The following is a 24,855-nucleotide window of genomic DNA, read 5'->3' as shown; positions in this document are numbered from 1 at the left end:
CCAATAGGTGGGTAGAGTCTCTTTCAGCAATAGGGCATTGTCCATCGAAAGGCTCAGGGTAGGCACTATGTGGCAAATACAGTCCTCATTAGTCCATAGGCTGTAGAGAAATATATAATGCCAAACAAGAACATAACAAAATGCTTGGGATTGCCCAGGTAATCATGATGACATGATGTACGCCTAGCTTATATTCCTCCCTAGCCTCCTTTTGTGTCCTTATGCATTAGATGGGTAGAAGACTAGGACAGACATAGTCCTTTCCAGAATCATAACAAGTGTCTGTTTAAAGGGGCTCTATCAGCAAAATCATGCTGATAGAGCCCACATATGCGTGAATAGCCTTTAAAAAGGCTATTCAGGCACCGCTAAAGTTATATTAAACTACCCCCCAGTTTTAAAATAATACCCTAAAAAAGAATGTGATCTACTTACCCATCGTGCACGCTGGGCGGGCATTCAGGGTGCGCCGTCTTCTTCATCCACGCCTCCTCTTCCTGCGATGTCCTCGGGTCCCGTCTTCCTCCGGTGCTCGCGAACTGACATTGCTAAAAAAAAAATGGCCTGGGCGCATGTGCAGTAGCGTGCTGCTTCTACTATGGCTACTACGCATGCGCCCAGGCCATTTTTTTCTAGTTCTGAATTCAGCGCACTGTCAGCTTTCCAGCAGTATATGGAACTGCCTGCGCCCAATCTGATGAAAGGTCCTCTTTAATAAAGTCACTGGAGTAGTTTCATCATGACATTTCCTATGCCATAATCTCCCCTGTGCCAGTATGAGTAAGATGCGGCACAATCTCAGATCTATGCCAGATAGATTTGCATCTTTTATCATATATTTAATGACGAGAAATGGCATAAGATGTAAAACATTTTTACTGATATGTTGCGTCCTTTGAACTTAACAATAAATCATTGTTCAACTGCATTGAGGAGATTGAACTGTGTTATTGGTCAAGAAAGTTCTCATTACAATTACAAAAACTACCGTAATACACAGTAAGGCCCATAGAACATGACTATGTGTTGGACGACAGCCGCGATATTCAATGAATAGGGGCCGCGGAAGAATGCCTGCAAAACCAAATTCTCTTGCAGCATTGGGGACGCCCCCAGTGCGGTTTAAGTGCTGGGGACCACCCCCAGTGCTGCGAGAGAACTCATTTGCATACAGACGAAAACCGGGATTTCTACCGAACCTAAAGAGGGCAAAGACCCTCTACTCTGCTCTAGTTACAGGCCTATATCCCTCATCAATACTGACGTAAAGCTATATGCCCAAACTCATCACCAACAGATTGGGGCCACATATGGAGGACCTAGTGCACCTGGATCAGGTGGGATTTATTCCCCATAGAGAGGCTCGGGATAATACCTTGAAAGCCTTTTCTGCTATCCACCATGCACACCGCTCACATATTCCAGTGATGCTACTATCACTGGACGCAAAAAACGCCTTCAATAGGATTGATTGGAGGTTCTTGGAGGCCACGCTAGCTAAGATAGGGCTCGGCCCCGCTATGATCACCTGGATCCAAGCTCTTTACAACTCCCCAAAAGCGCAAGTGTGTGTTAACGGCACCCTCTCCTCTCCGCTCGCCATCCATAATGGCACACGGCAGGGCTTCTCTCTCTCCCCTATGCTACACGCCCTTGTCATACAGCACCTCCTTGTGGCCATTCGTAACAATCCAAATATTCAAGGCCTTCGTGTCCAAGATCTCCATTTAATATCAGCATTTGCAGACGATGTCCTGCTCTTTATTACCCAGCCAATAACCTCTAAACCATCTCCCCTATGTGAGCTATCTTTCTATAGCTACTATAGCAACTACAAAGTCAATCTGACCAAAAGCACAGCTCTCAATATCTCCCTCCCTGCGCCCCTGGTCCGGGACCTCCGAGCTTCCTTTTCCTTCTCTTGGTCCCTGAAGTCGATTAAATATCTAGGTGTGTATCTTCCTGGTGGCCTAGCATCTACTTACTCCCAGAACCTCTTGACACTTCTACATACTATCCAGGCAGACCTTGGTCGTTGGGATACCAGAGGATTTTCCTGGTTCGGTTGCATCAACATGTTAAAAATTAACATTCTCCCCAGGCTCTTATACCTATTTCAAATTATTCCCATTACAATACCCAAGGTCTTCTTCACCTTGCTTCAGAAAACACTAACCAAGTTTATCTGGGCCTCAAAGCTCTTGCGCATAGAACACTCTTATCAGACCTAAGCAAAGAGGAGGCCTGACTGTCCCAGATTGCTTCAGCTACTACCTGTCTGCGACTATGGTACGTGTCCTTGACTGGCATCACACCACCCATTCTAAACTCTGAATTGCCCTGAAGGGGTTGCTGAGCCATCTCCCTCTCTCTGCACTACCTTGGCATCGCAAACGCCACTGGTCGGATAGCGCTACTCAACCCCTACCATATGTTTTTCGACATGTGCTTAGGACTTGTTGTCTCTACAGCACCGTCCGACGCCTTTTCAAGAATGATGGCCCTATGACTCCCATCTTATGCAATCCAGACTTCCCTGCTGCCCAGCGTTCCACGTTTCTCTCCTACACCACGGGCTCGCCACCACACCGCTTCCATCATGCACTCTCGACATTGTCTCTCCTTCCTCTATCTAACCTGCTTCCTCTAGCTGCTGTCACCACCGCTTCCCATTGGCAATACACTCAACTGACCCGCTTCTACACCTCTATTACGCACACACATGACCAACAGAGGGCTCTGTTGCCATTCGAACATCTTTGTCTCTACTGTGTCTCTGTCACGTGCCATCTCCTTCGTCTATGGTACGTTATTAGAGGAACCTGCTGATCAACTGCCAGCCTAAACTGAGGGATGGGAGCAGGAGTTAGGGGTTTCGATCCCACCGGACGTGTGGTCATCTGACTTCCGAGCATGCCACAGGTTCTCTACCTCCTGTCAGGCACAAGAAACTAACTTTAAAATTCTCTCACACTGGTATAGAGTACCTTCTGTCCTCCACAGGATTTACCACTCCACTTCTGATCGTTGTTGGAGATGCAATACTGATCAGGGTTGGATGGTGCACGTCTGGTGGGAATGTTCTCTCATGCGCCCGTTTTGGACGGAGGCAACCCAGCCCCTCTCCTCCTCTCCATTTTTCTCAGGAAATTTAAGAGGCACACCCGTAGGTTGCTTGATTTTATGCTAGTTGCTGCTTGGACGGCATTGCCAGACTGCGGAAATCGTCCTCCCCTCCCTCACTGGCATCCTGGTTGAAGGAACTCCTTCGTATCCATAGAGTGGAAAGCCTGCTTGCTGAATTAAATAGTGATGATAGAATTTGCCAACAACTGTGGCTCCTCTGGGGCACTTTCTATTACTCCGCTGATTTCCAGTCTGCCTTTGCTCATGACTCCCTTAACAGTACTAACTCTTCTCCCTTATTCTTATTTTCTTAGCTACCTCTGCTTCCTATTCACTTTGAATCCCCCTTGTACTCCAGCTACCCTGCTGCTGCCCCCCCCCTCCACACACACACACACACACACACACTTTAGGGAGAGTAACTACACCTTCTTTTTCTCCCCTCTTTTCCTAGTTGGGTTTTGTACCCTTTTGCTTACTCTTTTGTTTTGACTGTTCGTCCAATTGTTCCCTTGGATATGATGTTTTTTCTCTGCTGTCAGAGAGTTTACTCATCCCTTCTCCCTCCTCTACCATTCCCAATGATTGCTCTTCTGTTTGTCCCCTGACTCCCCTCCCGGCTCCACCTCCCCATCCACAAACTCAATTGTTCCTTTTGATGATTGTATTGTTCCGTGAAAATCTTCAATAAAGACTTTAATGAAAAAATAAGAGCATCCTCCTATCAATATATGGAAGGAAGACCCCCGCCCCAACTGTGTAATTATAAAGACAATATACATTAAATATACGGAGGGAATCTTGTGTTGCTGTTGGGACAGGGAAAACAGTTTAACTGTTAGGCAGTGTTAGGGAACCCTGGAACGGGGACACAAGAGACAGTGAGCCCTAAGCTTATGCCCCCTACTGTCCCTTCCTATTGCCAGGCCCTATCCTACGTAATAGGCGGCAACCACGAAGACAGTCCCTCCCTGAGTATGTGACACACAAAACGCAGACAAGACGAACAACAACAATGGGAAGTCAACTTAGCCAAGGGTCAGTAACAGTCGGGCAATACAGTACCAAATCGGAGTCCAAAAAGAGAAGTCAGTGAGGAAAGCCAAAGGTCAAGTATAATAGAGTAATCAAAACAGAGACAGTAAGAGCAGGTATGCGCACGGCAATAGCAAGCACTGGTCTGAATGGGAACCAAGGCTATATAGGGAGGAAGAACCCGCCCATGGAGTTGACAGGAAGGCGGCTGTCAATCACAGGGCACGGCCAGATTAACCTTTAGAGGAGCAGAGCAAACTGAAGGTGAAGGAGATGGGTGTGGTGGAAAATCAATTACCAAGGTAAAGAATAGGGCAGTGTTCAGACAGTGCAAGGAGAAACCAACGGAATAAATTACAACCGAACACGTCTCCTGCGCCGCAGCGTGCGGCTGGATGATGGCGCCAGATGGGCAAAGATGTTACATTAACATCATAATTTCTGCTTCCCTTACATCCCACCAGCAGCATAATATTAGGGATCTAGCAAGAAGAACCCCTAGGAAGGGTCCTCTTCACAGGCAGAATTTAGCCAAGAATGGCCAAAGTAGTGGCCTCCGATCTACCAAAAATTTAACATATAATGGTACTACTTACACTTCCAGTTCCTCTCTCATGGCTGGCAGTGTATAAATTCGCTCACAGCTGTAGCAATACACTTTGGCTAAGGCTGTGTGTCCCTCTTGCTCAGCCAAACTTAGCATACTTCTAAGCAAAGACCAGCTGAAGACAGATAAATCACTGAACTATCTGTATTAGTCCTTTTTTATATATATTTAAACGTTTTATTCCTTTCCCCTATTCTAAAACAAAAGAGGAGGAACAGGAGAAGGCCAGAATCACCAGACACGAAGATGATGTCAGATGACATCACAGGGAGATTGGAAGTGCACCAAACATGTACATGCTGCTTCAGCAACCAGGAACTGAGTGTTTTGCACAGGATGCCATCCAAAGCCAGGAAAAGAAAAAACTCCTAAAGTTTCTTTCACAGAAGGATAAGGAAAAGCCTGAAGCAAGCACAGAAGGAAGGCTGAGGCAGCCAGGGCACAGACCTCAAGAATTAGACACAGACTGGGCAGGAAAGAGAAGGGGGTAAGTTTACAAAAAAAATCAATATGGAATAAAATCAATAAGGGATAACTTTCCCCCGACTGTCCCACCAACACGACAGAATAAAAACACAGTTCCTTCCTTATATTGAGAAGAGGAGAGTCTTATTTTTAACAGGTCTTTAGTAAAAATCCCATTCTGTCCTACCAGCACACAGGGGCAGAAATACCACAATATTGTGCTGCTGGTGGAACGTAAGGGAACGCCCCCCCTGTGCTTTCTAAAGATGCTCCAGCAACGCCTCTGTCTTCTTCTGCTGACGCCTCTCCGCCGCGTCATCAGCCAGCAGAGCCGACTGCGCATGTCCATTCGGCCATTTTCCTGTGGCCGAACTGACACGAGCAGTCAGCTCTGCTGGCTGATAAAGCGGCAGAGAGGCGTCAGCAGAAGAAGTCAGAGGCGTTGCTGGAGTGTCTTTGGTGAGCACAGGGGTTGTCCCCTGTGCTTTCTGAATAGTGGGGGAACGCCCACTGTGCTTTCTGAACACTCATTTGCATAGGGAATAAAAAAGAAAATTCTCAGGAACGGCGGTGCAGATAAGAAAAAGAAAGGTAGACGAAGAATAGTCTTTCTGAAGGCTATTCTGATGTGTTGTTTGTAGAAAAAAGGATTCTAATGATAAAATCCCTTTAAGGGCTCGTTCACATCTGCGCCCGGTCTCCGTTCTGCAGGTTTCTGTTTCCTGCACAAAACAGAGGCAGGATACGGAAACCTGCAGGACTCTTTCATACCCATTCATTTGAATGGGTATGAAAGATGTCCGGCTGTGAGCACCAGTGAGCGTTTTATGCTCTCCGCCGCGAAACTGTTTTTTTTTTAAATCGGACACAGAGTTGGACATGCAGTACTCTGTGTTTGGTTTTAAAAAAACGGTTTTGCAGCGGAGAGCATAAAACGCTCACCACCGGACCCGCTCTGATAGCTTTCCGTCTTCTGCCAGCAGAAGACAGAAAAGCTGAGAACGAAGACCTGAACGCTGGTGTGAACCTACCTTAAGTGGTACTCACAGTCCTCCACACAAACCTGTGAAAAATACACTTGTCATAGAAAAGAATGCGTCATAAAATAATGGATGGCACACTAACCAAATATACAGCTATTGCATGTAGCCTGACGCTAGGTTCACACTAGTGCTGTGGTCTCTCTCATTGGGGTCTGCTAGTGGACCCAAAGGACAGAGAGCAGGACTGCTAAACCAGCAGCTACACATGTACACCAGTGGACCCATTGGCCTCACCCTGTACTTAGCTGAAACTGCCTCTGGAAAACTGGCCACAACTTTGTGTAGCAGTAAATGGCCGTGTGGTTTTCACAGTGAAACATGTAAATATATATGAATTATTACATGACAAGGGCAGGAGGTTTTCAACAGACATTGGCGTAGTGGCAGCGCCTGAATATACCTGTTGTGTAACCCTGAGCACTCCGCCCTACGGTCATGACTAGCACATTATTGAGACAGTATCTTCTACAGACAAGCCCTATAGTACTGGGTCATGTGCGGCACAGGGATGGAACTCTCCTAGCCAATCAGGAGAGGAGGCAATGTGGCCAATCACAGCGCTGTTTACATCCTGGTACCGGAAGAGCTGCGCGATCCAGGTGGGAGCAGCGCTGGGAGCTGCAGGTGACATTTACTCTAGAGCCCGGTGGCTGCAGGCAGGACACGGTAACTGGTGGGGCATGTGTAGGGGACCCAGGGGCGCTGGCTTCTCAGTGGGTTAGGCACACCGCTGTGGCAGCTATGGGCAGCAGTGCTGTTAGTATACTGCCCTGTGCGTGTTGTGGGGCGCCCGTACGCCATGGGGGGCGGACAGGACAAGTATTGGTAAGCACTGTAGAGAGCCCTTCCATCTGTGAGCACACACAGGGATGGAGTAGTCTGAAGCCATTGTAGTATGAAGGCTCAGGATACCTTGCAATCCACTGTAATACTATGGACGTTATTCTTAATACTACACAGCATCCTCTTGTTGCTGCGTATATGCTTATGACTGGCTCACTTTCATCTGCTGTATGAGCAGATAACTGTAATAATAAGTGTGTGTACCTGGACTGGCCATCTTAGGGGTTCTCATCTAGTAGCAGGGGCCATTGAAATCAATGGGATCACATGCACTCTGCGAATAACTCTGTGAGATCACACGTCCATTAAAAGCGAACATGTGAACAAGCCCTTAGGCGGGAGTAGCCTGAGTTTAGTGATCTATTAGGTAAATGATTCACAACACTACTGCATCAGGTTTAGCATAAGCGTGCCACATAGACAAAGCACATTACGCTGCATACATGTTTGCTACAAGTGGTGCACCCCGAATCTTGGACAGCAGAGGATGTGAAAAACATTGCCCCAGGATAAGAAATACGCCTAGGCTCCGTTAGTTGCTAAACCGTATAATGCTCTCCCCAGTGGGCTAACCACTTTCATGGTATAATTCTCTCCTCAGTTGCCCCCACCCCCATATTATATATTATGCTCCCTAGTGAACCCACATAGATGGTGTGACAAATGTGCTGCTTGGGGGTGATTTTTTATAGGACGGTGCAGGTAAAAGTACACCAGGAAAAAAAAGGACTTTTTTTTTTTTTTTTTTAAGTTTCTTAATTTTACAGGTAAAAAAAGTTATTTAACAAGTTTCACCTGTAAAAATTAAAAACTGCACCAAAGTTCTCATCAAAACTACTCTATTTTCAGTGACAGGGGTTTCATGAGCCTAAAAAGGATGGGGAATCAAATCAAAAAGCTTTATTGGCACGTCCGAATAGATATTTGGCATTACCAAAACTAGTAAAGTGGGGGTGGTTTGGGGTATAACAGTCCATGGAGTCTCGTCTCCCTCTTAGTTGATGACCGCTATATGGGGAGGTGGGGTTGGTTTGGGGTATAACAGTCCGTGGAGTCTCATCTTCCTCTTCATTGGTGACCGTTATATGGGGAGGTGGGGTGGGGCGGTTGGTTTGGGGTATAACAGTCCGTGGAGTCTCATCTTCCTTTTCGTTGGTGACCGCTGAAACACTGTACAAGGAGTACATGTGGCACATGCAGGATACTCCTTTTTTTTTTTTTTTTAAGGACCTTGTTATTAATATTGATCACCAATTGCTTACTTCACAGCTAGGTTTTCTTCATGATCCTGCGATCTGCCTTGTTATAGAACATACTGTATAATATCCATCAGGTTGTATGTGATACCCACACTGGTGAGAATAAAGCTATATCTCAGGTCCACTGGTCCAGCATAAAACGAGCAAAAACCGAACAGACCCCAGTCTATGGCAGGGGTGTGCAATTAATTTTCCCACGGGGCTGCATGAGAAATTGAAAATGTTCTAGAGGACCATGCGCGCTGTGGCAAATTTAGCTCCACCCACTTCTACGTTGACTCCGCCTATTCTCAATCATTTTTCCATGTGTGCCCACAAGGTATAATTCTCCTACAGTCGCCCCAACATTATACAGACCCGCATTATAACGTTTCCCTCCAAATGCCCCACAGTATTAAGTCCCTTTCCTGGTGCCCCAATTTAAACTAGCAGAAACCAGAGGGGACATTTAACTGGGGCAGCTGGTGGGGGACATTAAACAGTTGGGGTAGTTGGAGGAGGACATTAAACTGGGGGCAAATTGATGCAGACATGTCCAACTACCCCCCACGGTTTAATGTGCTCCTCCAGCTGCCCCAGTTTAATGTCCCCCTTCATCTGCCCCTAATTTAATGTCACCCTCCATCTGCCCCCTAGATTAATGTCCCCCCTACATCTGCACCAGTTCTTTCCTCTTACTCACACATACTGTCTCTTCTCTCCTTATCTTCCTTCAGTCTCCATTCCCGGCAGCTTGCTCTTTCTGTGTAACAGCAACCACACTGTCCTGTGTGGCTCCGCCCACTAACGAGTCTTAGCCTATCCTAGTGAGCTAAAGGACCTGTGATGACGTCATCACAGGTCCTTTAGCAGACTTCCCATTCAGCATCTACTTTTATCCCACAAGCTATGCAGGCCGGACAGAACCAGTCAGACGGCCAGATGTGGCCCGCGGACCGTACATTGGCCAGGTATGGTCTATGGGGTACACGGGTAACCATTTTTTTTTTTTTCTTTAGCAGACAGGCTCTCCGTCATACTGGTCCCAACCTGAACGACTGAGAGACCAACGCTAGTGTGAACCTAGCATCGTATGTTTTTACTGGTACTTCTCCAACACTTATCCCCTATGCTTACAATGAGGAGATAATACAGTGGACAGGTTAGATGACCTGGCAGAATTCACATAGCAATGTTGAGGCCCATGAAAATAACCAGACCTCACTACTTGTATGGGATGAAATGTCACAGTTTAAAGACGCTTGCAAAATAGATAAATTCTTAAAATAGAGATATGTCATCTCCATTAGGTTTTTTGTGCCTATTTGTATGAGTGTGGTGTGTAGCCCTGCATGCCCCTCTTCCACTAAAAAATCCTCCTGCAAAACATCCTCCAGGTTAATACCAAAGCAAATATAAAAATATGTACCAGTTTAGGATCATCCTTCACAGAGGAGCTACCACTACTCTTACTGCTATGCATAATTGAATATCTATGCTTTTCATTTGCAACAGATGATATACAATTGCATAACAACATATATGTTTGTATATGGTGTTTTTTTTCTTCATGACAGTGGTTACCAAACAGATATTTTTTTTATATTTGGTTGAGAGGCTATGTTTCATGAAATTTGTGGTCCAGTCTGCAGGCAGCATGTTATAGAGCAGTAGGAGCTGAACAGATGAATTATAGTTTTATGGGAAAATATTCAGTATAAAACATTTATTGAAATTTCTGCTCTTTCTGTGTTGAGGTGGTGGTCCTATCGGTGAGTGACATCAGGGCTGTGGTGTTAAATGGTTAACAGCCATGGTCAGACAGAAGCAGTTAAGGTCCTCTAATTCATTTAAAAGCTAGTGAGTGAATTCCTGTGATAGTGGATATGAAACAAAGTATGCAAAGCATTAATTATATAATATGAATAAGGCTTTAACATAATGATTTTATTTTGACACCCCCGTTTCTTCTTCTGTCGTCCTCTTTGCTGTGTCAGCAGCCGATGTTCTCTTCTTTTTGGGATCGTAATCCTGAGCTGGCGGATCTGCCTGAACCATGTGCGGGATTTCGATCCTAAAAAAGAGAATGTTGGCTGCTGACGCGGAGAAGAAGACTACAGGAAAACTGTACAATTCAAGAATGGCATGGAATAGAAGAGAAATAAATGTAAGCGTAAAGGCTCTTCCAACATGGGGTCAGTAAAAAAAAAATCAATTTCTGCAATGATAGACTCTCTTTAAAGAGGACCTTTCACCACCTCCACCAACTCCAGTTTGTAGCATTTGCTAGTAGGTGCTACTCCATTCATTACAGTACAGTAGGAATTTTTTTTCTAGCCTCCACTGTTCCTTAGCAATCTATACAGTTAATTTTGGTGCCTTATTTGCTATTTAGACGCTATACTTACAACTAGGTAGGAGCAGGCAAGGGGTTGTAATTCAGAGCCCCCAACAAAAGTGCACAGTTTCAGAGAGCTCAGAATCTCATCCCTTGCCTGCTCCTACCTGACATCACCAGCTTAACAGTAAAGAATCTAAATAGTATATTGAGCTCCTAAACCACTAGCACTCATTGCTCGGGAACTGTGGGGTCTGGAGAAAAATTTCTGACAGTGCCGGAATCGGTGGAGCAGCACCTGTTAAACGATTCTTGGAGGAGGTGGTGAAAGGTCTTCTTTACCTGTTCCCACAATGCTGCTGCTATGGTACGTCAACCTCAGTGCCATCACTATGGCAACAAGTGACTAGCTGCCCCACTAATGTGGTAAGTTGTACCCTTGGGGGACATGTCATTCCACAGGAGTGTAAGTAAAGATGTGACCGGGGACCTGGACAGCGGTACTAAAGGTACAGTGCCTTGTAAAAGTATTTGGCCCCCTTGAACTTTTCAACCTTTTGCCACGTTTCAGACTTCAAACATAAAGATAGGAAACTTTAATTTTATGGGGAAGAATCAACAACAAGTGGGACACAATTGTGAAGTGGAACGAAATTTATTGGATATTTTAAACTTTTTTAACAAATAAAAAAACTGAAAAGTGGGGTGTGCAATGTTATTCGACCCCTTTACTTTCAGTGCAGCAAACTCACTGCAGAAATTCAGTGAGGATCTCTGAATGATCCAATGTTGTCCTAAATGACTGATGATGATAAATAGAATCCACCTGTGTGTAATCAAGTCTCCGTATAAATGCACCTGCTCTGTGATAGTCTCAGGGTTCTGTTTAAAGCGCAGAGAGCATCATGAAGACCAAGGAACACACCAAGCAGCTCCAAGATACTGTTGTGGAGAAGTTTAAAGCCGGATTTGGACATAAAAAGATTTCCCAAGCTTTAAACATCCCAAGAAGCACTGAGCAAGCAATCATATTGAAATGGAAGGAGTATCAGACCACTGCAAATCTACCAAGACCCGGCCGTCCCTCTAAACTTTCATCTCAAACAAGGAGAAGACTGATCAGAGATGCAGCCAAGAGGCCCATGGTCACTCTGGATGAACTGCAGAGATCTACAGCTGAGGTGGGAGAGTCTGTCCATAGAACAACAATCAGTCGTACACTGCACAAATCTGGCCTTTATGGTAGAGTGGCAAGAAGAAAGCCATTTCTCAAAGATATCCATAAAAAGTCTTGTTTGCCACAAGCCACCTGGGAGACACACCAAACATGTGGAAGAAGGTGCTCTGGTCAGATGAAACTAATACCGAACTTTTTGGCCACAATGCAAAACGATATGTTTGGCGTAAAAGCAGCACAGCTCATCACCCTGAACACACCATCCCCACTGTCACACATGGTGGTGGCAGAATCATGGCTTGGGCTTGCTTTTCTTCAGCAGGGACAGGGAAGATGGTTAAAATTGATGGGAAGATGGATGGAGCCAAATACAGGACCATTCCGGAAGAAAACTTGTTGGAGTCTGCAAAAGACCTGAGACTGGGACGGAGATTTATCTTCCAACAAGACAATGATCCAAAACATAAAGCAAAATCTACAGTGGAATGGTTCACAAGTAAACGTATCCAGGTGTTAGAATGGCCAAGACAAAGTCCAAACCTGAATCCAATCGAGAATTTGTGGAAAGAGCTGAAAACTGCTGTTCACAAACGCTCTCCATCCAACCTCACTGAGCTCAAGCTGTTTTGCAAGGAAGAATGGGCAAGAATTTCAATCTCTCGATGTGCAAAACAGATAGAGACATACCCCAAGCAACTTGCAGCTGTAATCGCAGCAAATGGTGGCGGTACAAAGTATTAACGCAAGGGGGCCGAATAATTTTGCATGCTCAATTTTTCAGTTTTTTTATTTGTTAAAAAAGTTTCAAATATCCAATAAATTTCGTTCCACTTCCCAATTGTGTCCCACTTGTTGTTGACTCTTCCCCCCCCCCCCCCCAAAAAAAAAAGAAAAAAAAAAAAAATTTAATAAAATAAAATTTTATAACTTTGTTTGAAGCCTGAATTGTGGCAAAAGGTTGAAAAGTTCAAGGGGACTGAATACTTCCACAAGGCACTGTACTAGTAGGTGGAAGTCTGTCCCTGGTTCGTCTTTGTTCCCAAGAGACAATGAATAGTTTTAATGGGGTGGTAGTTAAGCATGCACTGATTCTCTCCATTCAGTTTTTGTGACACTAAAAGAATCATATGGGGGGGGTGTTCTGTTTCCCCCTCCCCAATTTTCTTATAGATTTGGGAATATAGTGTCATTTTTAATATTTTGAAATGGTGTCTGTGGTAGTACTGTTGTCTTGCAGTAGTGGGATCCCGGATTTGACCAAGGGCAATGTCTTTATGGAGTTTGTATGTTCTCCCCGTGGATTTCCTTTGGGTACTCCGGTTTCTTCCGAAATGCCAAAAATATACTTCTTACTAAATTGGCTTCCTGTAAAATACCTGACCCTACGGTGAGTGCCAGTATGGCAGCCATTAACTCCCCAACTTCGCAATGAGTCACTTTGAGTCCTTTGGTGAGAAAAGTGCATTGCAAATGTTTGTCATGTTGTTCATGAAAAAAGTTACACTTTTGTTATTTGCTTTGTAGTTTTACGTGGCACCTAACTTTTTTGTGTTTTTTTTTTCTAGGTGATTTCTTTTTTCTTATCTCCAGCCAGAGGATGGAATCTACAGATGAACGTGTATCTAATGTGGATGACTCATTAGTTCATGAAGATGGGTCTGACAGTTCTCCTTTATCAGAAAATGACTCCAAGCCAAGAGACAGGACTTCCCTTGTGGATAGTACAGAGGAGTTTGAGATTATAGACAGCACTGGGGAAGATGATGATGACTTGAGTGATCTTCCACTTCTTGAAACTGTTGAGGGTGAGGGTTCAGCCAAAACACAAACTGAATCAAAAGAACATACAGAAGATGATGAAGATAGAAAAAGCCCAGAAGATAAGTGGCTCGATATTCTAGGTAAGTTGACAGATCCCCTGGTACCAATAAAGTGTAACTAAACTTTTGAACAACTTTTGATTTTCTGGTAACATTTGCAATATTAATATGGTAATATACTTTATTAATGGATTTTGGTACGTTTCCTTGAAACCCTGCTCTGAAATCTACTATGTTTGAATTGGTTCTAATAAAGCAGGAAACTGAGTCTGACATAGTTATAAAACCTAGAACAGTGCTTGTGTATGTCTCTGGATGGCTGTCTTTGTCTGTTTGGCTGTCTCTCGGCAATCCCTCTCCTCTGGGTTTTTCTGCTATTGACCATATAATAGGACCAGGTAGCCAGTTCACCTAGAAGTTTGCGATACTTGCCAGCAATTAAATCCTAAATATTGGGATTGCCCTCTTAAAGTGACTTAGCATAAATCTTGCAGGAACAGATAAGGTAATCTTAACTCCCCGGACTTTGATTTCTTGCTCGCCATATTACAGTAATGTCAGTCACAACCAAAGTTGCCATATAGACATAGGTTAAAAAACCCCGTCATATACTGTGGTAGTGTAGAACAACAGTGTACAGACATGACATAACAGCATATTGTAAATGAAAATATGTAGTCTATGTCTTGTGTACAAAATATAGTGGAATTGTGCATTATATACTGTTAAATAAATAGGAATAGTTGCTAAGTCGTAGAATTTTAGTGGACTCAATGACTGAAGCAAAAACCCATGTGTGTTTGCATGTCTGTGAACGATTTTCTTTAAACCAACTCTTTTTCTGCAGTCTATTATTCTTGAAGAGGTTTCCTAATGAAGCTGAGTTAAATAATGCACAAAAGTCCTAGACTGTAGGTGAGGTGATCCAGAGACACCAGGGAGAGTAGCAGTCAATGATTATTTCCATTCACAAAGCCATTAATAGTCGGCCTGCCATGAGTTTCATCGCTGAGCCATGATGCTGGGAATATATTAGCTGTCACCCAAGTGAAATATAGAAGGCCCAGAGGAAACCATTACAGGCAACAAGTGTGACGGTGGAGGTGATTTACGAGATGTTGGAATAATCCGGCTAGCTAGTGAGGACAGACGTCATTTGCAGGAGTAAGACGGCAGGATATGGGGGAATGGTGCTTATTTAAGGACAGGTGAAATGAGCAGCTCTAAATCTCCCTATTAAGCGCAGGTGGAATAACAAGGCCGAGGTTTGGGGACCCCTGTGCTGGGAGCTCATTAGCAGCACAACCAGCATTCACCGGGATACATGGAATTATGTATGATACAGTGTCCTAGCGCTGAAAGGTCCGGCTTAGATTGACAACCCCATTAATAACATTGGGAAATGGCATCCCCTTCCAAGCTCTAGGTGTATTAGGAATCCTTTACATGTCATTATTGAGATACTTGGGAGGGCATTGCGTAATTCCAGATAACCCCAGAGCCGATGTGTCTTAACAGATGTGAGTTTATATGTCTGTATATCTGGTTATGTTGGCTTGCTGTGAGGTGAAGAAATCATCCCCTTGTCTGCAGGTAACTGGCACTACTCTAACATTTAGCGTTATGGAAAATGTGGCTCTAGATCAGGGGTCTCAAACTCAATTTACGCAGGGGCCGCTGGAGGTAAAGGTGGAGGGTGAGGCTGGGCCGCATCAGGTTTTCCACAAGCTATGCTCGCTGCAGCAAATTTAGCTCCGCCCAATTTTATGATGTCTCTGCCCATTCTTATTCATTTTTCATGTGCCCCCACACAGTATAATCCTCCTACAGTCACCCGTACATTATATGTCCCCACATTATAATGTTCCCTTCCAACTGTCCCACAGTATTAAGTCCCTCTCCTGATGCCCCACTTTAAACTGGTGGAAACTAGAGGGGACATGAAACTGGAGCAGCTGGAGGGGGACATAAAACAGTGGTGGTAGTTGGAGGGGGGCAATAAATTAATGGCAGCTGAAGTGGGACATTAAACTGGGGGCAATTAGAGGGGGACATTAAACTCTGGATGCTAGAAGCAGACATTAAACCGTAGAGGTAGCTGGACGGTGACAATAAACTGGGGACAACTAGAGGCAGACAGGTCCCCCTCCAGCTACTCCCACGGTTTACTGCCCCCTCCAGTTGTCCCCAGTTTAAGTGCCCCCCTTCATCTACCCCCAGTTTCATCTCCCCCCACCTTTTCTCCCCCAGTTTGATATCTCCCTTCATTTGCCCCATTTTATGTCTCCCCTCCATCTGTCCCCAGTTTCATGTTGTCCCTCCATCTGCCCCAGTTTCATGTTCCCCTCCATCTGCCCCAGTTTCATGTTCCCCTCCATCTGCCCCAATTTCATATCCCCCTTTCATCTGTCCCCATTTTCATGTCCCCCCTCCATCTGCCCCCATTTTCATGCTCCCCCTCATCTCTGCCCCCAGTTTCATGTTCCCCTTCCATCTGTGGCCCTAGTTTCATGTCCCCCCCCTCCATCTCTGCCCCTAGGTTACTGAAACACACACACACTCCACTCTGTATCTCACATTCCTCTCAGTACTACATTTCTTCATCTTCCGGCTGGCACACTAAGACACGTCTCCCTGGTCACGTGACATCTGACGTCACACACAGGTCCTTGAGTTTTAAACAAAAAATAAATGCAACAGCCCAAATCCGTAGTAAAAAGGTAACAAAAGGTTAAGTACAAATCCACTCACTTGATCCCGTTGCTGGTATGGCGTAGGTTAATGGAGGCAATGCGATCGGTGCTCGGAGATCTCTCCCGGCAGAGACAGGAACAAATTAATGAAAAGTAGCAAAGTCCAGCACGAACGATCAGCCATCCATGTATCATAAAACGTAGCTTTTATTTTACATATAAAAAAAACTTCATGTGCAGCAGTAGGGGTTACAAGAGCCTACATGTTTCGGGGTTGCCCCCTTACTCATGGCATTTTTATATATAAAATAAAAGCTCATAGTTTTTTTTATATGTAAAATAAAAGCTACGTTTTATGATACATGGATGGCTGATCGTTCGTGCTGGACTTTGCTACTTTTCATTACCTTGAGTTTTAAACTTCAGTAGTAGTAGCTTTCCACTGATCACCCATCCCTTTCTATTGTTGTTATAAGCGGGGGAGTGATCGGAGGAAAGTTTAAGTAAAACACTAAAGGGACATAGTGGGACATGCAGGGAGCTGCGCGGGGGGCCGCAAACTATTGTCCCAGTGGCCGCAGTTGGCCCGCAAGTTTGAGACCCCTGCTCTAGATGCAAGAGGAATTCAGAAAGCGGCCGCATCTACAGGGGAGTACTTTCTAGGACTACAAAACCTCATAAATTATCTGTAAAATGGCACAGACACAAGGCCATGTTTGGTTAAATATTTCCAAAATCAAGTTCATTATTAAAAAGTGACACTTTATATTGGCGATGTTTAAAAGATTTCACTTTTTTGTGAACTTTGTCAATTTGTTGGTTTCATGAAGTACCGTATTTTCCGGACTATAAGGCGCACATAAAAACCTACGATTTCCTCAGAAATCGTAAGTGCGCCTTATAATCCGGTGCGCCTTATATATGGATGGAAGCGGCGGCAAAGTCTGCGTGCCGCTTCCATACATACATAAAAGGCACCGTAAGGGTGCATTCACACTACGGAATGCCAGCGTGCATCACAGCCGTACACGCCGGCGTTACAGCAGGGCTGCCGGACACTTCCCATTCATTTCTATGGGAGCCGGCATGCGAGCGCTCCCCATAGAAATGAATGGAAAAAAGCAGTCCATTCATTTCTATGGGGAGCGCTCGCATGCCGGCTCCCATAGAAATGAATGGGAAGTGTCCGGCAGCCCTGCTGTAACGCCGGCGTGTACGGCTGTGATGCACGCTGGCGTTCCGTAGTGTGAATGCACCCTTAAAAGTTATATTAAACTACCCCCCCCGTTTTAAAATAAAACCCTGAAACAGAATGTGAAACTTACCGAGCGGTGCAGGGTGGGCGGGCATTCAGGCCTCCTCTTTCTCCGATGTCCTGACCACTTCCTCCGGCACTCGCGAACTGATAATGGCCTGGGCGCATGCGCAATATCATAATGCTTCTACTACGGCTACTGCGCATGCGCCCAGGCCATTATCAGTTCGCGAGCGGCGGAGGAGGAGGACAGAACATCGGAGGAAGAGGAGGCCTGAATGCCCGCCCACCCTGCACCGTTCGGTAAGTTTCACATTCTGTTTCAGGGTTTTATTTTAAAACGGGGGGGGGGGGGGGGGGGGGGTAGTTTAATATAACTTTTACGGTTGGGCTCTATCAGCATGATTTTGTTGATGGAGCCCCTTTAACTCCTCGCCTGCCGAGCGCTTCCAATAGAAGCGGCTGGCACGCGGGGGGTTAAGCGGCCGCTGGCAAAGTGTGCGTGCCGCCGCTTTCAATAACATATAATGCGCACCGGACTGCGCCTTATAGTCCGGTGCGCCTTATATATGAACCGAGACGGACTATAAGGCGCTCATGGGCAATGCGCCTTATAGTCCAGTGCGCCTTATAGTCCGTAAAATACGGTATGCACAGTTTTGGTAATGGCATGGCTTCATTTTCCCTGACTGCAGTAATTGTGTCCAGAATACATTGCTTAAACAGATGCCGATTGACTATTGACAATATATGTCTGAGAGGTCAGTATCTGACACTGCATTGACATACGTATATAACCTTGGAAAGTTAAGCAGCTGCACGGGATCATGAATATGGAGGAGCAGGGAGCCGACATCCCAGAGAGAAGGCAGGGATGGTTTGCCTCACTATATACATTGCTCAGTGAATGCTGTGTACACAGCTATGGGAGTCGTAGTGGCGTGCCTTCCTTTCTGGCACGGTGTTATTTAAAAAAAAAAAAAAAAAAAATGAAAAGCAGACACGTTTCTCCCTCCTTTTTTGTGTAAAGAGAGAAATAAAAATAAAGCTCTATGACCCAGGGCAAATGGTTAAAGAGGTTGTTCACCATAAGCATTTTTTTTTGCAAGAGTACCAGGGAAGGTGAAAAGAAACAAAGCCCCCTATAACAACAACCCCGTACTCTCATGTCTCTGGTGCTTCGGTGCTCCCACTGTGATCCAGTCCTTTTGCTCCCAGGGTCATCTTCCGGCAAAGTCCCCGCCACACTTGACTGCTGAGGCCAATCAGCGGCCTCAGGAATGGACATGGGACGTCACTACCTGTTTGTCACTACACATTCCATGTCCTTTACTGAGGCCACTGCGGAGACTTCCATCAAAACAAGATCCAGAAGCAGCAGGACTAGACCGCGCTGGGAGACGGCGGTGCATCAGGGACAAGTGAGCATTGATTGATTGATCTTCAACCTTCCTCAGCAGCCCCCTTGCAAAAAAAAACGAAAAAAAAAAAAACTTATCCTGGACTTTTTTTTTTTTTAAACTCTTATAGTTATTTTAGTGAGTTTGTCAGAAAAGCAACCAGTCTGCTCAACCAGGCATATCAGTTCAGTAAAATTGCCATTTCACTGCAAACAGCAGGCAGAGATTCCTGGCAGCACATATATCTTTCTCTGTGTCACTTCTGTATTTATGGTGTTTACACACAAACTTGCCTTTTCTATTAGAAGATCATTTGGAAAGATTTCTTCACAAATACATTTTAATTTTTTAGTTTAACCAGTTTGAAGAATCTTGATGGGATTGATGCAAGACGTATAGCCTTGGTGACAACAGTATGCATTATGTCCTTTGTCATCCAGATTAAAATGAATACAAAAGTAATAATTCTGAATTATATATATAAAAAATTTAAACTAATATATATATATATATATATATATATATATCAATATATATATATATATACACACTTATATTTATATGTAAAATTATAGATTTAGGATCTGGACAAAAGCTGTTAGTGAGTCCATCTAGCTAGGCTCACACAGAACCTGTCATCATTCCTGACATCTCTTAGTAGCTACTTGTATACCCCATGAATAGCAATTCTGGCGCACCAGTTCTAATATCTGCGCTGTTGCCATTCCTTGTCAGAGAGGTATGCCCCTACACAGTCTGGCACTGGCAATACTGTTTGGACAATGTCAGACTTTGTAGAGACGCTCTTCTAAATGGTTACACCTATTTGTCAAATTATTCATAAATGTCTAAGCCGAATAACAGAGGAACTGTACGATGCAGAATTATAAAAAAAAAAGATTCTCCAGAATTATTTCTCGGGGAATACTAGCATTTACAAAAACAGCTTTATGGCAAAATATGGTAAATGGAGACCATGTCTGGTCTTAAGAGTGGTCTATCCCTCGGTTATTGATTGGTTAGTTTGTAGATGGCTTTTCTCTTATGTGTCTACCAGCTCAGAAGCGTAAGATTATATTTTAACATTCAGTATATTGTGGGTGAGCGTTCTCCTCATATGAAGAACAGCTTGGAAATTCCATCATGCAGTAAGTACACTGATCCCTTACCTGGTCTCCCAGGTACTGTATTAAGCTACCAAAGGTCTGGCATACATTTACAGTCTGCATGGAGATTTAGAATTGATTTTGTGTATGCTAGCCTAGAAACTTGATCCCAACATGGAATTTCCTTGAGACCTGAAACCTCACGTAATAATTAAATATTTTAATTTGGGTAGGTATATGGTCTGCTGTGTCCCCTACTGGTCATTATGAGTATACCATTGCTTCTTTTTAACCATCTATGTGTGAGTGTATGCTTTTGATCTATCTAAACTAGTATTCAAATATGCAAAAGGCAGACAATTTCTGTCAGATTCTTATTTTATGGAAAACTTTATGAATCTGATCCATTCAGCCAATCCTATTAATTTATAAGATCTACATAGGTTACTATCTGGATATAAACAAATAAAAAGCAGACCTCTTTGTAGTTGTTCCAAAGATTGAAGCAATATAACATTTAGCAAATTTAATATATATAACAGCTGTAGTTTGAGACAGATTTTTTATTTCAACTATAGGCAATGGGCTTCTGAAAAAGAAGGTATTGACTCCTGGCAAAGGTCCTGAGACCAGACCAAGGAAAGGACAAGATGTCACTGTGCGAATGAAGACCTCACTAGACAATGGCAGTGTTGTAGAAGACATTAGCTCCTTCACTTTCACTTTGGGAGATGGTGATGTAATCCAGGTAATCTACTGTTTGATATATACTGGCTATTGTAAGATGAGAGTGCAAGACATGACATTATGTGACAAAACTTGCTTCTAGAAAGAAACAATACAGCCAATATGAGAACTGTCTAGCTTCCTGAGAGTTTTGAATGTCTCCTGCTCTGACTTTGATCAAAGGAGACATACAGCGAAACAACAGAAGGAGCAGTCGCTTAAACAGCTCTAGCTCCAGAGCCATGGTGGCTAGACTTGCTTTAACCCCCCCCCCCCAACAGTCACATTAACCCTTAAAGGACACAGCCTAAAATGACCTTAATGACCAGGCCTCATTCTTCAAATCTGACAAATCTTTGTGGTAATAACTTTGAGACGCTTTAAGTCACCAAAGTGAGTGTGTTTTTTTGTGACACACAAGTCTGGAAAAAGTATATTTCATCATATCTCTGCTTTATGTTGTAATCCAGGGGTGCCCAATACGTTGATCGCGATCTACCGGTCGATAGCAAAGGAAGTATGGGTAGATCGCGCTCCCTGCTCTCGGTGTCTGCCAGGGCCCTCAGTGACAGCTGCTCCTCCTCCATAGTAGCCTGCAGTCTGACTCCGCACACATCATATACCCGTGTATTACAATGACATTATTCACACTGCGCCTTGTATCCGCTCCCTATGACATACAGCCGCCATACTCACCACACACAGCAGCACAGTCTCCCCTCCAGCTCCTGCAGCGCCGTCCGTATCCGGCTCCATTCAAACGGCTCTTCCCTCCGCTCCGCCACCAAGACACCGGACAGGCCCTGCCCACACAGTAGATCATTTTGACTTGGTCATTTTATAAGTAGCTCGCGTGCTGAAAAAGTGTGAGCACCCCTGTTGTAATCAAACTTTAACCCCTTCCCATCGGAGGAATTTTTTGCTTGTTTATGATTCCCCCCTCCTTCCGAACTCCATAACGCTTTTATTTGTGCGCTCAGAGCTGTATGAGGTTTTAATGTTTGCAGGATAACTTTTTCTTCATTTTGCTACCATTAATCCATGTTTTGGTACGATTCCGGGGATAATAAATTTATACGGTTTTATTTACATTTTAACCTCTTAACAAAAATCCCAAACTGTGCAAATTTTTTTTTTTTCTAAAAGACACCTGTAACTTATATATATATATATATATATATATATATATATATATATATATATATATATATATATATATATATATATTATATAAATATCAGTGTACAGGGATGCATAAGGCGTCTTTTTCTTTGCAGGGCCAGGTGTACTTTTTAGTTATACTATTTTGGGGAATTGCTATTGATCACTTTAACAGTCAAAAGAAAAAAATGGCGGTTGGGAACTTTTGCTCCTTTTTTTTCCCCACTACAGCGTTTACCGTACAGAAAAAATATTTTTATAGATCTGTAGACCAGTTTCTTTAGGACACAGGAATACCTAATGTGTGTGTTTCACAGTATTTAAAGGGGTATTCCCACGTCATATACTCATCAGTCTTCACTGCTGTAAAATCTTCTTTCTTCCTGGTTTCTTGCATCATTTGGTGGGCGGGGTTTCACATGCAACATGCCGTTTAGCTCCGCCCCCAAATTAGTGTGTAGCTCCGCCCACCCATATTGGACGATGAAGTACAGGAAGCAGCAACTCCATTCTGTGTTACATACAGAGACTGCCTGTCTCTGCCATAATGAACACAATTGAATTAGCTAGCCTTATAACTGGGAGAACAGAAGACGGCTGAAAGCAGCTCCTCTCTTCTATCTGAGAGCAGGGAGGTAGGTCAGGCGGTGTAGACACAGGAATAGCTAGAAACACGGGCTCGCTCCCCTGCACTTAGCCCCTCCTCCCTCCCCCCTGAGAGAAGGCAGATACATCACTTGACTTTTGAGCAGATAAGTCAAGGGCTGTGTCAACAATGAATTGAGTAAAGTAAGATATTGGACAAAGCAATTTTGCTGAAGCAGTGTATTTAGGAAAAGTCTTACATCCATATTAACCAGCAGTATAGATAGGAGCCTTGTGATGGGACAACCCCTTTAATTACTTTTATATGTGTTTTAGGGAAAGGAGGGTGATTTGAACTTTTATTATTTATTTTTAGATATTTTTTATTGCTATTTATTTATTTATTTTGCATTTCTTAGACCCCTCCCCCTAGGGGGGTTGAACCCCAGGGGTCTGATCTCTTATGCATTGCAATACTAATGCATTGCAAAAAAAAACAACATTTCTATTGCAATTTCTATTAGCTACCTAAAGCAGCCTGCAATAGAAATATACAAAAGACAAGCATGGGAGACTTCGCAAGGCTCCTGGCTGTCATAGTAACGAGATGGCAGCCCCGGATCTTGCTCCAGGTGCTTGTGGCACCCATGCGCCACCTGTAAAATGGCGCCTCGGTCAGCTTTACTTGCCTTAGCCATCCCTTGACTCCCGCCATATTTAAACACCCAACATCTGCCATACTTTTACAGCAAATGTCGGGTAGGGGTTAATCATCTTTTAATTTTTTTTCTGATTAAGTCTTACAAGTCAAGCAGTAGTTTTCTAAATTTTCAAAGATATTTCCAAAACACATTTTTCAAGGGGCCTTGAAAGGTCTCTGTAATAGGAACCCCCATAAGTCACCCCATTCTGAAACCTGCAGTCCAGAAAGAATTCAAAACCGCATTTAGAACGCTTTTTAACCCTTTCAGCATCTCACAGAAATTAAAACAAAATGAAGGTCAAATTTACACGTTTCAATTTCTGTTAATATATTCATATAGCCATAGAATTTACACATTCACAAGGTGTTAATGGAGATAATGCATTCTGCTATGCAATCTCTTTCAAGCATGAAATTATCCCACATGTGGATGTAAACTGATGTATGAGGACAAAGTAGGGATCAGAATGGAAGGAGCGTTATTGGGATTTTGGACGGCAGATTATGCTGGAATCTGTTTCAGGTACATGTTGCATTTGCAGAGCCCTGTAAGTGCCAGAACAGTGGAAACCTCCCCCAAAATGACCCCATTTTGTAAACTAGACCCCTCAAGAAAATTATCAAGGTGTATAGTGAGCAGTTTGACCCTAAAAGTGTTTCACATAATTTTAAACCATTGGGATGTGAAAATGAAAAATTACTTTTTTATTTTTTAATAAAATGCTACTTACATACACTGTACATAGTCTCCTATAATTTTTTGGCTGCTAATCAACACATTATGGCTGAAACACATTTTAAACTTCTCTTTGAGACTGTGGTCGTGTACAGTGGGGAGCAGGAAATAACGCTATTATTTATTTTATGAAGCGGTTTTTGCAACAATAAAATTAGTAAAATCAGTTACCGGGCTGGAAGTGATTTTTCGTTTGGTTACACAGTAGTCATAAGACGACAGTCATTGGCCTCTTTAGTGGTCGGGTGCTGATAAACAGGACGTTATGACTTTGGCTCAAGTGTAGACTGGAGATGGCAGAGAATGGACCTGTAGTGCTGGTACTCAAATGAGTGTAGTGGTTTTATTTCTTTCTTCCTCCCTCTCAGCTAATGTTTTGTATCAAGGGCATGCCCTGTAAAGATGACCAGTTAACTCTCTAGACCTGTCTGTTTTAGTAATTGCTTTCTGTGTCCATGAATTGACAGTTAAGGTGAATCTTTACTTAGGACTTGCATTGCCATTGTGTGCTTTGTGTGAGCTCTGCGACTGGGACAGTCCAGCAATATGCAAGGGCAATTATAACCGCAAGTTATCAATTGATGCATATATTCCCATGATGAATGGCAAATGCTCCAATTGAAAGGGGGTAAAAGTGAGTTTCTAGTGATCTGGCAATTATTTGTGTGTTTTTTTTTTCTAGGCCCTGGATCTGTGTGTTCAGCTCATGGAGACTGAGGAAACTGTTCTTATTGAAGCAAATTCTAAATATTGCTATGGGAAAGAAGGCAGGTAGGTATTTAGCTACTTATTGTCTAC

General features: G+C 43.7%; 2 protein-coding genes across 4 annotated transcripts in view; one reads left to right on the top strand and one right to left on the bottom strand.

Annotated features, from left to right (window-relative positions):
- The window catches only part of SSBP4 (single stranded DNA binding protein 4), a 584,851-nt gene that overhangs the window by 70,261 nt on the left and 489,735 nt on the right, over positions 1 to 24,855 (bottom strand). The window lies entirely within an intron of this gene.
- Positions 6,872 to 24,855, top strand: part of FKBP8 (FKBP prolyl isomerase 8) — a 35,331-nt gene continuing 17,347 nt past the window's right edge. The window contains exons 1-4 of one of the 3 annotated variants that reach the window (XM_075282210.1): positions 6,872 to 6,942; positions 13,463 to 13,773; positions 20,725 to 20,894; positions 24,740 to 24,828. In XM_075282210.1, the coding sequence (XP_075138311.1) occupies positions 13,470 to 13,773; positions 20,725 to 20,894; positions 24,740 to 24,828 (563 nt within the window). In that variant the 5' untranslated portion in view covers positions 6,872 to 6,942; positions 13,463 to 13,469. Of the gene's footprint in view, positions 6,950 to 13,437; positions 13,774 to 20,724; positions 20,895 to 24,739; positions 24,829 to 24,855 lie in introns of all 3 variants that reach the window. The other 2 variants (XM_075282193.1, XM_075282201.1) reach the window with 2 other exon arrangements.

Source organism: Leptodactylus fuscus, chromosome 1 (assembly GCF_031893055.1).
Source record: "Leptodactylus fuscus isolate aLepFus1 chromosome 1, aLepFus1.hap2, whole genome shotgun sequence".
Classification (NCBI taxonomy): domain Eukaryota; kingdom Metazoa; phylum Chordata; class Amphibia; order Anura; family Leptodactylidae; genus Leptodactylus; species Leptodactylus fuscus.
The sequence above is the reverse complement of the archived record's forward strand: the minus strand, read 5'-3'. Positions and strand labels throughout refer to the sequence as shown.